The sequence below is a fragment of the Simochromis diagramma genome, unplaced genomic scaffold, assembly GCF_900408965.1.
Source record: "Simochromis diagramma unplaced genomic scaffold, fSimDia1.1 OVJJ01000389.1, whole genome shotgun sequence".
Lineage (NCBI taxonomy): Eukaryota > Metazoa > Chordata > Actinopteri > Cichliformes > Cichlidae > Simochromis > Simochromis diagramma.
This window is the reverse complement of record NW_024387227.1, coordinates 329,376-343,466: the sequence shown is the minus strand read 5'-3', so window position 1 is coordinate 343,466 and position 14,091 is coordinate 329,376. Positions and strand designations below refer to the sequence as shown.

General features: G+C 40.9%; 1 protein-coding gene and 1 long non-coding RNA gene across 3 annotated transcripts in view; both read left to right on the top strand.

Moving 5' to 3' along the window:
- The window catches only part of trim62.1 (tripartite motif containing 62, tandem duplicate 1), a 55,727-nt gene that overhangs the window by 19,021 nt on the left and 22,615 nt on the right, over positions 1 to 14,091 (top strand). The window contains exons 4-5 of one of the 2 annotated variants that reach the window (XM_040052103.1): positions 1,653 to 1,678; positions 2,852 to 3,389. In XM_040052103.1, coding sequence (XP_039908037.1) covers positions 2,982 to 3,389 — 408 coding nt within the window. In that variant the 5' untranslated portion in view covers positions 1,653 to 1,678; positions 2,852 to 2,981. The other variant, XM_040052104.1, reaches the window with a different exon arrangement.
- On the top strand, positions 3,396 to 11,367 carry LOC120746680. The gene is made up of 2 exons (XR_005698908.1): positions 3,396 to 5,729; positions 5,803 to 11,367. It is a non-coding gene; the product is annotated as an uncharacterized LOC120746680 (long non-coding RNA).

Sequence of the window (14,091 nt, the reverse complement as noted above, 5' to 3'; positions counted from 1 at the left end):
AACTAAGAAGTGGAGAGTCCTGGAATGGCCAAGTCAAAGCCCTGATCTTAATCCCATTGAAATGCTGTGTGGTGACTTGAAACGGGCTGTACATGCAAGAAACCCCCAGCTGAAAGAATTCTGCATTGTGGAGTGTAGCAAACTTTCTTCTACTCGATGTCAGAGACTGGTAAAAGGCTACAAAAGGTGTCTCACTGAAGTTATATCAGCCAAAGGGGGCAACACTAGTTATTAGGGGGTAGGGTGTCCTAACTTTTTTTCTCCATTAAAATACACATTTTTGTTCATATCTTTTTTTTATGTGTAACAAAATGTTAATTTTTGCTGTTTAATTGCAATTAAGTCCCTTTTTTCCCCCAGTAATACATGAAAACATGATTGGACATTGATATGCGAACAGTTCTTAATAAAGAGCTGATTATTTAATGGGGTGTCTTTTTTTATATATTTATATATATATATATAACACATAACACACACCTTTAGGTTCTGAACTAATATATCAAGACACCTTAGGAAGAAAATATAATACAATTTAGCTAAATCTGTATAAATCAAGATCCAGAAGCACACTATTACACATATTATACATATTCATGATACATCAGCGATTATATTCATGATACTTTTACATGTAGGTCCCTTTCAAGATTTTGTTTGGCTCTAGCTTACAAAAGTGAACATGCCAACAAAAAAAAACCCCAACAACAACAACAACAAAAAAAACCCCAAAACAAAACAAACAGAGCCAAGAAAGGAAAGAGCTGCTCTGAATTGCATCACAATAGAAAATGAAATGCACACGTTTACAAAGACATCAAAAAAGACATTTATGATTAGAATAAGTTGGGACTGAAATGACATACAGCACATTTATCTTTAAACTTTAAGAAGTATAGTTCGCTTGTGTTACACAAACCTCTCAGCATTATTAACTTTAGTCCCAGTTTGGAAGGATCTGCTTACTCTAATCAGTGTCTCAGCAGAACCACTCTTCTTTATAGTATTAATAAACTAAACTGTTGCATTTTGCTTTAATATACCAATCCCGCGGTTCTTCTCTAGCTCTTGAAGAAACCGTTTATTTTTGATAAAACAAACGCTTATCCTCTGTCACGATACCTAAACCTGAAGATTAGGGTAGTTTTTTTGCGGACGCTTCTGACACCTGCTGGTCGAAGTTGGACACTACAACATCTCTCTCCTTTGACTAATAAAATTGTTTTCAGTTAGAAGTGGCAGTTACTTTTCATGGCAGCTGCTGAACTTTTTTTTTTAAGTCAGGCAATTTGCTCTACAAAAAAAGTCGCTAACGGTTGATTTCTGTATATTTCTTTCTTGTAATTAGCTGAGCAGCAGCAGCAGCTTGTGAACGAAAAGAAAGGCAGTACGAGTCGATTCATTAGGAGAGGGGGATAAAACTTTACACAGTTTTATTCCTTGTCTCGTACTCAACTTGATAATCATTTAAATTACCACGCTACACATAAATTACTCTCGTTATCTTCCAAATGTTAGTCATAGATGACAAGTATCTTTCTTCCGAACATTGTGTGTGGTCGAGTCCCCGGCCCCCCTAATTTTTCGGTACAGTTGGTTGCATCCGTTGCCGCTGTGTGTTGCTCCCTTCCTGAAAGACACTTGCGTTGGAGCCGCTGATGTCGTTGAGCGAAGGCTGGTGAGTTTAGGCTCTTTTTGCTGTTTTAATTCGTTTCTTCTATTAATAATGGGCATTTTTGGGAAGCCTCAACCTCCCGTATAGATTCCTACATACACTTTTCTAATTATGCGGCTAATTAAATCAGTGTTATGCCTCTTTTGTGTCCCCTATCTCCTCCCGCTGTGGTTGGCGGTGTCGTGGTCCTGGTCGCTTATGTTTACAGTCCCTGCCAGCGAGCAAGGTGGATGAAATATGTTATATAATGTGTATTTATCCTAAGCAACAGCTCATATGTTGGTCCGATAGTTTGTGATAGATGGTGCGAATTAAATAAGAGAGCAGCACGGGATCTTGAAGCCCTTTACGGGAGGGTATTTAAAAGGCAGCTTCTTAACACCGGGGAAGGAGGTGGACAGGCAACGGAGATAATACTGACTGCTGCAGGTGTTTGTCTGTTGGTTTGGTGGACTGCTGCAGTCCACCAAACCAACCGGCAAATCCATTAGAAATGAGCAAATCCATTTCAAAGAGCGAGGAAATGGGTGCAGCAAAGTACAGAACTAGTTTGGTAGAAACGTTAATGTACGTCAGGTGTTTCCCCAGGTAAAGAGGAAGCTCACAAAGTGAAAGCAAAGAGCAGGCGTTATATTATGAGAACAAAAAGGACTGCTTTAAAAAGGTGGTACATGCTACTGCCAAATTATTAAAGGGATTTGTTTAAAGTTATGTCCACCGCCTTCATTAGGGCATGAGATTTTGAAGTGCTTTACATTAAAGTCAGGATAATTGTATTCACTATCCATGAATGTGCGGTTGATTTCAAATTAATTGATGTGCTAAATGCTCCTGGATAAAAGGATACTTGGTACACTGCAATAAAATACTAAAATCACGAGCAAATATCCAATCTGAGAAACTGGAAAGTGTGATTTCTTTGTGTCGTTTTTTTATACTAATTACAGGTCTAATCTAAAAACCCATATTTAGCCTGTGTAATCAGTTTGTACAGAGCTAGTACAGCTTACTAGAAGCTCTTGTGTTCTAGATTAAATATTAAAGGGTTGTTGTTGAAGTTGATTTTGTTAATGTGTAACCAAAAGAATGTCTTCACATAACTTATTTAGGGTTTGGCTGATTAAAGGTTTGAGGTGCCTTATTGTCTTTTTGTTTATTGTTTTTACACCCCAACAGAGACGATAATTTCAGGATTCCTGAAGTCAACTCCCACATGGCAGTGAACCACGTCCTTACAAACTGAACCAAGTATACTCTGCTCCACGACGTTGCCCTCTTAGATGCCTTTCAGTGTCAGTTTTTGCAAATGGCTTGCTCTCTGAAGGACGAGCTTTTGTGTTCCATCTGCCTCAGCATCTACCAGGACCCCGTCAGCTTCGGCTGTGAGCACTACTTCTGCAGAAAGTGCATCACCGAGCACTGGAGCAGACAGGAGCCTCACGGAGCGCGGGACTGTCCCGAGTGCCGGAGGACCTTCGCCGATCCACTACTTTCGCCAAGTCTCAAGCTGTCCAACATTGTGGAGCGCTACTCAGCCTTCCCACTGGACGCCATCCTTAACGCACAGAGGAGCTCCTACCCCTGCAAGGACCACGAGAAGGTCAAGCTCTTCTGCCTCACCGACAAAAGCCTCGTGTGTTTCTTCTGCGACGAGCCGGCGCTACATGAGCAGCACCAAGTAACCACTATTGACGAGGCATACGAGGAAATACAGGTCAGTCATAGCGCACACACTCTGACAGCTCATTAGCAAGAGCGAGGCTGACATTTTCTTAAAACCCATCAGCACTCTGCTCCACGTTCAGACTCTTTCACCCGTGGGAGCTGCCCAGACAGTTCAGCATTAAGTCCACTCCTGCCCAGAGAAGCTGCACTGAAGCAGTTTGGGGATTTGGTGCTTTTTGCTTTTGAGTGTTTCAGGTACAGCAGGTGCTGATGAATGAGGCACATCTAATTTGCTTCTCCCTGATGCCCACAAGTCCACTGACCTGAAATCATAATGAGATTCCAGTTTGTAAGTCCCGTTATGATCAGAGGTTAATAGTTTCATTTCTTGGTTCGAACTGAACTGAACTGATGGTTAGGAATGCAGCTCCTGCTGCCTGGAATGAATCACAAAGAAATTGAAAGAAGCAGTCACTCTTTAGGTGTGTTCAAGGAAGTTAAGAGAATAAGACAAATCTGATTCATTTAGATTTTTTTTTTTAAACTTCTTTACTTTTTTGGACTTCCTGGGTTTTTTTTGGTTTTTTTTGTTTGTTTTTTTTGGGGTGGGGGTTGTTTTGTTTTTTTAATACAAGTACGTGTTAGTTATGTAACACCTTTTTTATTTAATTAAGTTTAGTTTTGTGTTGTCAGTGTCTTTGTCTGCTTCTTCATTGTTATGCCTCTGGTTTGGCAGTTTCTCCTTTAAAAGAAACAAACAAACTTGCAAATAAAGTTCATATCGCCAGGGTGATCTCGAATCAGTTGGGGACCTTTCCTGCTTAGGTAAAGTGCTTCTCTACGCAGAAACGCATGGCTTTTTTTTTCACATTACTAATTAAAGTCCTGGAAATATTCCAGGAAAAAAAGCATTTAGATCAGTTAGACATGCAGCATCCACATTTCAGATCTGGCAAGGGGGCCTTTGTTGCACATCAACATCATTTCTCTTTCTCCCCATCTCTTGTCATCTCTTTGCTTTCAGCTTAGCCCCAAATAATTTACAATTTAAAGGGGAAATTTGATTTTAGAGATCTTGACATCGGCAACTAACAGATGCTTGAAAACAGGAGAGGGGGAAAAAAAACCTTCCTCAGTGATTCATTTAAATCTAGAATATTAGGAACTAATTGACTGTAACTGTGAAGAAATGAACTTCTCAATAAAGCGTGTGTTTAATGTGTCATTTGCGTTTACCCTGAGTCATGTTTTCCACATTAACGAGAATAGTTCAGTGTTTGCCTTCCCTTCACCATTTGGGTATTTCCATTCCCACGGAGCCAAAATCCAATAACTGTGAAACAAAGCTCCTAATCCTTTTCCTTCTCTGCTCCAGTATACAGAGAAACACATTCCAGTCTAATGTTATGGAGTTCCTTTCCGTTTTCATGCCTGCTGTTGCCAGTGTAGATGTTCATATCTGCTGTATGTAACATAAAACACTTTGTTTTCTTGATAGTGAGCACAGTGATGTTTCTGATAAAAGAGATTTATAGTTACTCGGTGGGGGTTTTGAGGTTTCACTGTCTTTCAGCGCATCTCAAACCAAAACCTCAAGTCTCTTTTGGATATATCACTAATGAAGTCTGAGTTTTCGGTTTCAGTGTCTGGCTCTAACTTCGTGATGCCGCTTTTGTTGTATACTTTATTTTTTATGCTGAGGCTTACTGTTGTTCTTTTTAGAATTGGAATTTCAGTCAGGAGCATAAAAACTATTAATCCCATCAGGGAAAGTCTATCAGCAAGATGGTCTCAGCCTTTGACTATTCATGATGCTGACCTCAGACACTCTCCTGAAAGTATGACTTTGGCATTGGCAAGCTCATTGTGGTGTGGTACTGTTAATGAGTGAGAAGGGTTATATGCAGACTGCAAGTGAATTAAAAAAATCCCAAATAACACAATGTGTCTTTTATTTTTGACTTCCACCTTGAATATTCAAAACTTCCTTATGTTATTAGTTTCCAGTCTGCCTGCCCACAACTCTGTCCACAGATTTAGCTGTGATTATATTACTAACTATGCATATAGTTGACTGAACATCGAAACTGTCAGTTTAACTAGCAAATAAAGGCCCAATTCTGCATCTGCATTACATGTTTGATGACTGCTTTTGAAAGTTTTCAGTGGAAGTGGTGATTCACATCTCTGCTGCTACTTCAACCACTGGATTCTAGGGAAACAAGTTTGTCCCAAACAGCACCACATATTTTCTTGTGATCAGTTTCACTTAGCCAGCAACCACTTGCCTCCCAGTTGCAGAGGGCTCATAGGCATGTCTCCACACCTCCAAGCTGCATTGGGTCAAAGTCTTTCTAGTAGCAAGTCTTGCCACTTGGCAGCCATATAGGTAATTCAATTCAATTCAATTTTATTTATATAGCGCCAAATCACAACAAAAGTCGCCTCAAGGCGCTTCATAGGTAAGGCAGTTATTTTCAGTGAAAGTAAAACCAGGGCATAATCTATATTGCATTGATCACCAAAACATGCAAATTCAGAAGTCAAATCTCATTTAAAACAAAAACTAAGTACATTTGGTAATTTTGCCACGCTAATTAAACCTATTACATTTTATGTATTTTGTACTGTAAAAGATGATGCAATAATACAGAAAATCTAGCAGTCAGACAACCCCTTACGAATAAAGGGAATAAAGAATGGGGAGAGTGGCGTTTTATGGTTTACAATTTACAAATTTATGGTTTCATCAACGTTAGTGGACTTAAAGAATTGCTCTCCACTTTCACATTGTGCATTTACCATTTTCTTGGTTTATCATTCACATTCTTACATCAGGAGATATGTTTTCCACCACACTTGAAGCCTTCATGAACCTCAGCTTTTGCCATGGATGGATAAAACGATGTGATTGGCTTTATGCTTTCCCATTTCACTTCTTATAATTCTTAAAATGTCAACCATTCTGTATCTACTGTTGTACGTAATCCACAGTAGCGGATTTTCAGATAACACACCCCAACTCATTTGTCCATTTACAATAATTTGGCACTGCACTTGACCATCAGTTCAGTTGGATATGTTGTACTTGTAGCAGCAGAGATGAGGAAGTCTTGTCAGGTAAGTTCACTTCTTTCTGTCTTCACATTTCCAGATTTCAACCATAACAGACTCTGACTCAAGTGTCATCACTTGACTTTGTGCAGCTACTTCTCCAAATGTCTTCATGGAACTTTTTCACTTATTCCCCAAGAGCTTTAAACAGACTTTGGCTTGTAAAATCTGTGGAGAATTCTTTAATTGGGGAAAAAAGTACTTAATTGGATTAAAACCAATTTGTATGATCTAGGTGTTTGAGGGTTACAAGGAAACATAATTAGGCAGTTTGTGCATAGTAAATAGCTACATTTTCCCTCCCTTGTTCTGCATTAAATATAATTAACAGTGCTGTGTGTATTAATGCTGTCCTCATCAGTTTCCAATCAGGCTGTGTGCTGTAAGCTTGAGAAAGGTCAAAACTGTGTAATCTTGGAGCAGAAGTAATTAGGCCCAACACAAGATGTTTCTCTTTTCTTGGACACCGGCTTGTCCCTCTGCTTGGAGTTCTTTTCATGGTGGCGATCTGGCATTTTGTATTCTGGCAGGAGACTTGGAGGCTTCCCAGATCCACAATACTGAAACAGAGTGTGCGCACACAGTGGCCCCATCAGACACAAGCATGTCCCATGATGATCTTGGCAAACTCGTATTTGTAGAGCTCGTTACATCATGCCTCATCTATATCAGACGAACAACTTGCACATTTTCCATGTTATTTATTTGTTTTGCAGTGAGCAGATAGGAGCTGAGTGTCAAACAGAAACAAATGCGAGAGCTATGCCTGCAGGCTTAAACGTCACTTTTAGCGTGAGGCTCAGCAGTGTTTCACTAAATGCCAAAACAACATGGCGAAGATGTGTTAAAATGCAGCAGAGATCACATCCAGTGTTTTGACAGTCATGACCAAAGGGGCACATGCCCTGCCAGTATGATGGTGTATTTAAAATAAATGTTAGAGTTTTTGTAGAGTGGGGAACTGTTTAGATATGGGGAAAGGATTTGGTAGGCCGAGTGCCAAAGCTTTGCCTCATTATGTTGAAATGTTGGAGAGGCTAGCAAAGTCTTTGCCGAAGTCGTTTTGAATTCTTACAGAAATCTTCTGGAGAGAGTGCAGGGAGAGTTTCCCTAGTTTGGTTATGATTTTGTTCTTGGGGGGAAAATGAAAGTCAAACTTACTGTCAGTCATAATAGTTCAGCATTACTGTCCAGTTTCCCAGCAGTGGTTGAATTTAGGTTAAGTCAACATCTTCATCACCCCGCAAGTAGATGCCACCTCTTTTTCCTCAGTAATATTTTTTTTTTTAATCACAGCTTTCCAGAAAGCAGAAGGCTGATGATTTGTGTTTCACAATCAGCATTCTAAGGATGGAAGAAATCAAGTTTTTTTACATTTGAAGGAAGCATACCCAGACTTAGACCAGATCATAGAATAGACCTTCACGACGAAATACAAAGACATTCAGCACAAACATTTATTTTTTTTTTAACTCTTGTGTGTCTGCCAGAAGACCTTCTTTGGAAAAAGCTTTTCATTTTGGAGAAACTTGCGGAATAACTAATTCCTAATTTCTGAGCAGTTGACCCTTAAATGGCTCATTTTACTATGTAAAGTCAAGTCAGTCATGGCTTATATTTTTATTTAGGCTCTTCTCAACACATTTCCACATGAGATACCTTTTTGTTTCTTATTCTCAAACTAGGTTTAGATGGAACACCCTTCTGTTATGTCATACCACTACTGCTTTAACTCTGATGTTTTTGGCTGGTCAGTGTCTACTCACAAGAGCAGCCTTTCGTTAGTCTGTAGCAGAATGTAATCTCCTTAGCCTGGCATGTCACTCTGCTGACCTCAGGCCCTGAGTCTTGATGCCACGTTGAGAGCTTTGCCTCCTGCTGATTTGCATCCTTTAACCGGTAAATGCTGCTGTGGCCAAATCTGTAATGCACAAACACATATGACACCTGACTTTTGCATGGTGATGTGTATACATCTGGCAGGCATTTACTCAGCACATAAGTGCTTGCTCGTACACTTTTTTTTTTTCCCCCTCAACATAAAGGACATTAAGGTAGGATCTGGGAGGATTTGTCTGCAGCTCTGCCATTTGCTTCAGGGAGCAGAGATTTGACAGGGAACTAATGCTTTCTGATTAGGTAGGATTTTATTCCAGCAGTCATATTGGATGATTTGGGACACCCATTTAAAATGTACAAGAGCAAAAAGCACTCTTAATACAACATTCTTCCAAATGTCTTGTAATCTAAAACATTAAACAGAGCCGCAGATAGTCTCATAAATATCTACATTTAAATACACTCCAGACAACCCATTATGGCATGTATATAAAATTTCCCCCTGTCGGTTTTATGGTTAATTCATCAAATAAGGGTTTATCCAAAAGGCCGCATATCATTATCCACAGAGCTTCATTCCTTAACCAGGTTGAGCAAGAGCTTTATTTTGTGTGAAATAATTCAGTCATGCATCAGTCATGCTAATGGAGTGCTGGAGCCATTTTAAAGAGGTTGGCTGGATTACTGCACCCTGATTGGTGCTGGACAGAGTTGTATACTTATTACCACACTGCTGTGGCCCTTAATGTTGGAAGTCAATTCCTGTGGAGGACAAAATGGAAGACACAGCAGCCACTTTGCCTTAATTGTGATGATGAAGATTGTCAGTGGGTTGTATGCAACCACAGCATCGCAGAGATTGACACTCTTCCTGCTGTCTACTTGCTCGAGGGATGCGTTATCACTCTACATTCTAGTTGTATTGGACCAGATAAAGAGGAAAATAGATTGCAACCACTGCTTAACCATACATTTGGAACTTTAAGTTTTGTTTTGTTTTTCCCAGACACTATAGATGCTGTAGAGTATATGTGTGAGGAGTATACAGCAGGCAGCTGTGCAGTAATGCTAGTCTCAGTTTGACTGAAGCCCACGCTGCAGAAGAATTAAATGATTACTGTAGTCTTGAGTCACCCACACAGACCTGTCACTCAGGGTGTCCACATGTACCTGTGTGCTGCTATCTATTAACACCATTCTTATAGCAAGGCATTATATGCTTATCGGGACACAAACACGGGGGTTAATCACAGAAACCCATTAGCATTTTCCCGTCTGCCTCGCTCTAGTGCAGGGTGGCGTTTGAAAATGGAGAATGAGCACGCCAGCCTTTGAAGTGTTCCTCTGGTGGTTTAAAAACAGGGCTGTCTTTCACTCTCTGACTGTCAGTGCCTGGCCGAGAGCTCTCTCTCTCTGAGCCTGCCATCACCATGCATGGCCGTGCTGCTGCAGTAATGAGTCAGGCAATTTCAAGGGCACCCACGGCTGCCATCTCCCCTGTGGCTTGCCTCAGTCTGCTCTCTTTTCCTCCAGCAGCTCCATCTTTCCTTCTGTCTCTCTGTGAATTTTTTTTTCATTTACTTCGTTGTGTTTCTCGGTAATCTTCTCATTTCTAAAATATGGGCTTTATTGAGTACCTCATAACTGGTTCTTCTGAGAAAACCAGTTCCCAGCGCTCCACCCTTCTGTTTTTCAACCATCCACCCCAGACAAATTAGTTTGTCCATCTTAGCGGTTGGTCGTGGTATTGTGGCAGAGGGGCTTCATTCGTGCAGAAATGGAGCCACGGGGAAAGAGAGAACAGTCATGTTCTGTTAGAGAACTGGGAGAGGTGGTAGCTCATCCTGCCCTCATTACTGATAGCACTGATGATGCTTGAGGCAGAACAGAGCCAGGCAGCATGTTTACTTCAGCCCAAGCTGTTGGTAGATTAGCGGATAAACATCTGCATTGATTGGAAGAAAGCGAGCTGGTGCAGCCTCCATCACACAAAACATTTTGTATTGTTTAGATCATTACTTTGGCCTGCGCCAAGTGAGTCAGATGTCTCTGCATCTGTTGTTCTTTTAAAATGTTTATGCACGCCTTCTGCAAAGAGTTGATTTTGTGACTTGCCATATGTTTTCTAGTCATTTCTCCTTTCAGTAGAGGGCAGGACGCATACAGGTAAAAGCTGTTTGCCTAGCTGCAATATGTAGCTGTTAAAGACTGTTCTGAACAGTGTTTTTAGGCTAATATGATTTAAAATGCATCAGGCTTAACAGGTGTCTCCTAAACAACCGTTGTTACAGTTACAACCTTTCAAATGACTTCATATTACCAAGTACACCCTGCCTCGTCGCAGAAAGCTGAGGACATCTTAGGAAGCCCCTGAACCTTAAAGATATCTATTAGATGAAATGTTTTTGGTTAGGTTTTAAGGGTATTTGCAAACATGACTGCCGGTGCTTTCTGTTAAAGGAAAAACAAGTGATGTTTCATTTCAAAACATGGGGAAAATTAATCTAAGAAAACTAGACTTGCATACATAAAAACAAAGGCTTGTTTATGACAGTTTGTCTCATCAGCCTTTATGATCTTGTAACTGACATGCCACTATCCTGATGTCATGTATTCAGTTTCTATGTAATTTTGCGGTTGCTGTCATGTCAAAGAGTTTTCACCGTCCTGTGAAAAACAAAGTATACCTTTCATGCTTCCACAGGAATTAAAAAGGTAAGTAGCGACCAGATGCCACAAGTGTGGGCTCCCCCTATAAAAGCAGAAGTTTTTGCAGTTTGCTGGTCTGAAGCATTCGGCTGTTTCCTAACAAAGTGTCAAGATGGAAAAAGCACCTTGGAAAAGTGAAAAAGACATCAGCAGTGATCTTAGATAAGTAATTGTTGATGCCCATCAGTCCAGGAAAGGTTGCCAAGTGCATCACTCTACAGTGAGACATTATTCATAAGTGGAAAGCATTCAAGAGAGTTTCTAATCTTCCTCACAGTGGACATCCCAACAGACACTCTCTAAGAGAACTGTGCATAATGAATACCCTCAAACCTAAATGAACTAAGCAACGTAAGGACAGTGGGGACAAAAGGGTGGTACTAATACTGTATAAAAAACAGATATCAGTGTTGCATAGCCTTCAGTATGACTATAAAGTCACAGTAATACTATGGTAACAAACATCACTCTCGTAAAGGTGTGTTGTGTTGCAGAATTGTGCTAAACTTAGAAAGCTGCTGGGGAAAAACTGCCATCTGAGTGCATATGTTTGCTTAGCAACATCGTAAATTATACAGCCTCAAATCACTTCTTCTGAGAAGATGTGTTCTGTAGAAGTGGGTTTCATCAGAGATGCACAAACTCCCACATGTTAACTCTAGTCAGATGATTCATTGCAGCTGAATGCATGACATCAGTAGTTGCACGTCTACCTGTCAGCTAGTGAAACCTGAAGATCACGAGGGCTTGAGAGTGCTGGAACTGGCCTGACAGGCCAGAGAGTAAGACGGAGGATGACCAAAGACATGAGGTTTGTGTGTCATCTTGGTGAATGAAAGGAGAAATGCTGTTCTTAAAGTTTTGCAGCTTTAAGTGAGGCTTAATGCTGAGCCCCCAGCCTCCTTAACGCAAGGCAGATCACCAGGGAGAGCAGCCTGCACACCAGTAGCACTGCAATGAAGATTACATTAAAAATAAAAGCCCTGACAGTGGAGGGTGTTGTGTGAACTCCCTTAGAAATGGAATAGGCTTTAAAACACATTGAATTTGAAATGAGAGATTGAAGAAAATGGTTTTGGGCATAGACAATTACAGATTTTGGTAGATGTTAAAAATGCATGAGTGGTGAGCGATCTGAGGAGTTATACTGTGGCTTTGCTGCATTTAGTTTTGTCTGTCAGTTTGGCATTTGGGTGGATGTGAACTGCTGTTCCCTGTCACTGCTGCCATGAGACTCTGAGCCCTGAGTTGATTAGCTTGGGAATTAAGACAGATTACAGGCCATTGTTCTCTGGGGTCTGGGTAGGGCTGGACGGGGGCAGTAATCTCTTGTAATTCCCCGTGTTCGTGATTTGCTGCCGATGATTTAATTTGACTTGCTGCTGATAGGAGTCCTCATTTTCAGCTCTCAGGCACTCAGACTCCTCCCTTGAGCTTACCAGTTGCTGGGAAGAAGAGAGAAGGAACTTGTAGATGTTCACCTTTTTAATGCCTCCTTTGTCTAAACGAGAGAGTCGAGCTGTGTTGCTGTTTACCTAAAAACCCTTGGTTCTCACTACAGACCAGGTGCATGGGGCAGGGCATGACTGACAGCAAGGCAGGTGCTGGGAAAGCTTTCACATGACCAGTCTCGTGCTAACCGTGGGATTAGTTAATGTTGTTAACTGAAGCAACGGTTCGTTGCTAAACATTAGTATAAGTTTTAGTTGTGAAACAAATATTCAAAAACAAATGTCTTTCTTTAATTATCATTATGAAATGTATCCGCAACAGAATAATGACACAGTCAGCATTTATATTGGTTTCCTATTATCCTCACATTTACTGTAAATATGATTTCCAACTTGTGTCATTAAGAACTTATTGTGCAACCAAAAACAGAGGAATGGCACCTTTGTTTTGCCTTTAGTAGTGTAGGAAGTCATGGATTGTTCAATGTTCTACCCATTGTGTTGGATTGTCAATGCAACCCTCTTCTCCCACTCTTCACACACTGATAGCAACACTGCAGGAGAAATGCCAGCACAGGCATCCAGTATCCGTAGTTTCAGGTGCTGCACATCTCGTATCTTCACACCATAGACAATTGCCTTCAGATGATCCCAAAGATAAGTCTAAGGGGGTCAGATCGGGAGACCTTGGGGGCCATTCAACTGGCCCACGACGACCAATCCACTTTCCAGGAAACTGTTTATCTAGGAATGCTCGGACCTGGCACCCATAATGTGGTGGTGCACCATCTTGCTGGAAAAACTCAGGGAACGTGCCAGCTTCAGTGCGTAAAGATTGAAACGCATCATCATGTAGCAATTTCAAATATCCAGTGGCCTTGAGGTTTCCATTGATGAAGAATGGACCCACTATCGTTGTACCCCATATACCACACCAAACCATCACTTTTGTTGTTCCAACAGTCTTGGAGGGATCCATCCAATGTGGGTTAGTGTCAGACCAATAGCGGTGGTTTTGTTTGTTAACTTCACCATTCACATAAAAGTTTGCCTCATCACTGAACAAAATCTTCTGCGTGAACTGAGGGTCCTGTTCCAATTTTTGTTTTGCCCATTCTGCAAATTCTGTGTGCCGATCTTGGTCATCCTTGTTGAGATGCTGCAGTAGCTGGAGTTTGTAAGGGTGCCATTTGTGAGTAGCTAATATCCGCCGAAGGGATGTTCGACTAATGCCACTCTCCAATGACATGCAGCGAGTGCTACGCTGTGGGCTCTTGCTGAATGAAGCTAGGACAGCCACTGATGTTTCTTCATTAGTGACAGTTTTCTTGCGTCCACATTTTGGCAAATCCAACACTGAACCAGTTTCATGAAACTTAGCAAGCAGTTTGCTAACTGTAGCATGGGAGATGGGTGAACTCATAGGGTGTCTTGCATTGAAATCTGCTGCAATGACCCAGTTACTGCGTTCACCAGATATCAACACAATTTCGATCCGCTCCTCACGTGTTAACCTCTTCAACATGTCAATGGCTGTGAACAAAGAGAAACTTGTAAAGAACTCATGAAAGAATAAAGTTACGTTGAAACCAAGCACACCATTGCTTTTCTTGTGACATTACCAATAAGTTTGATGTG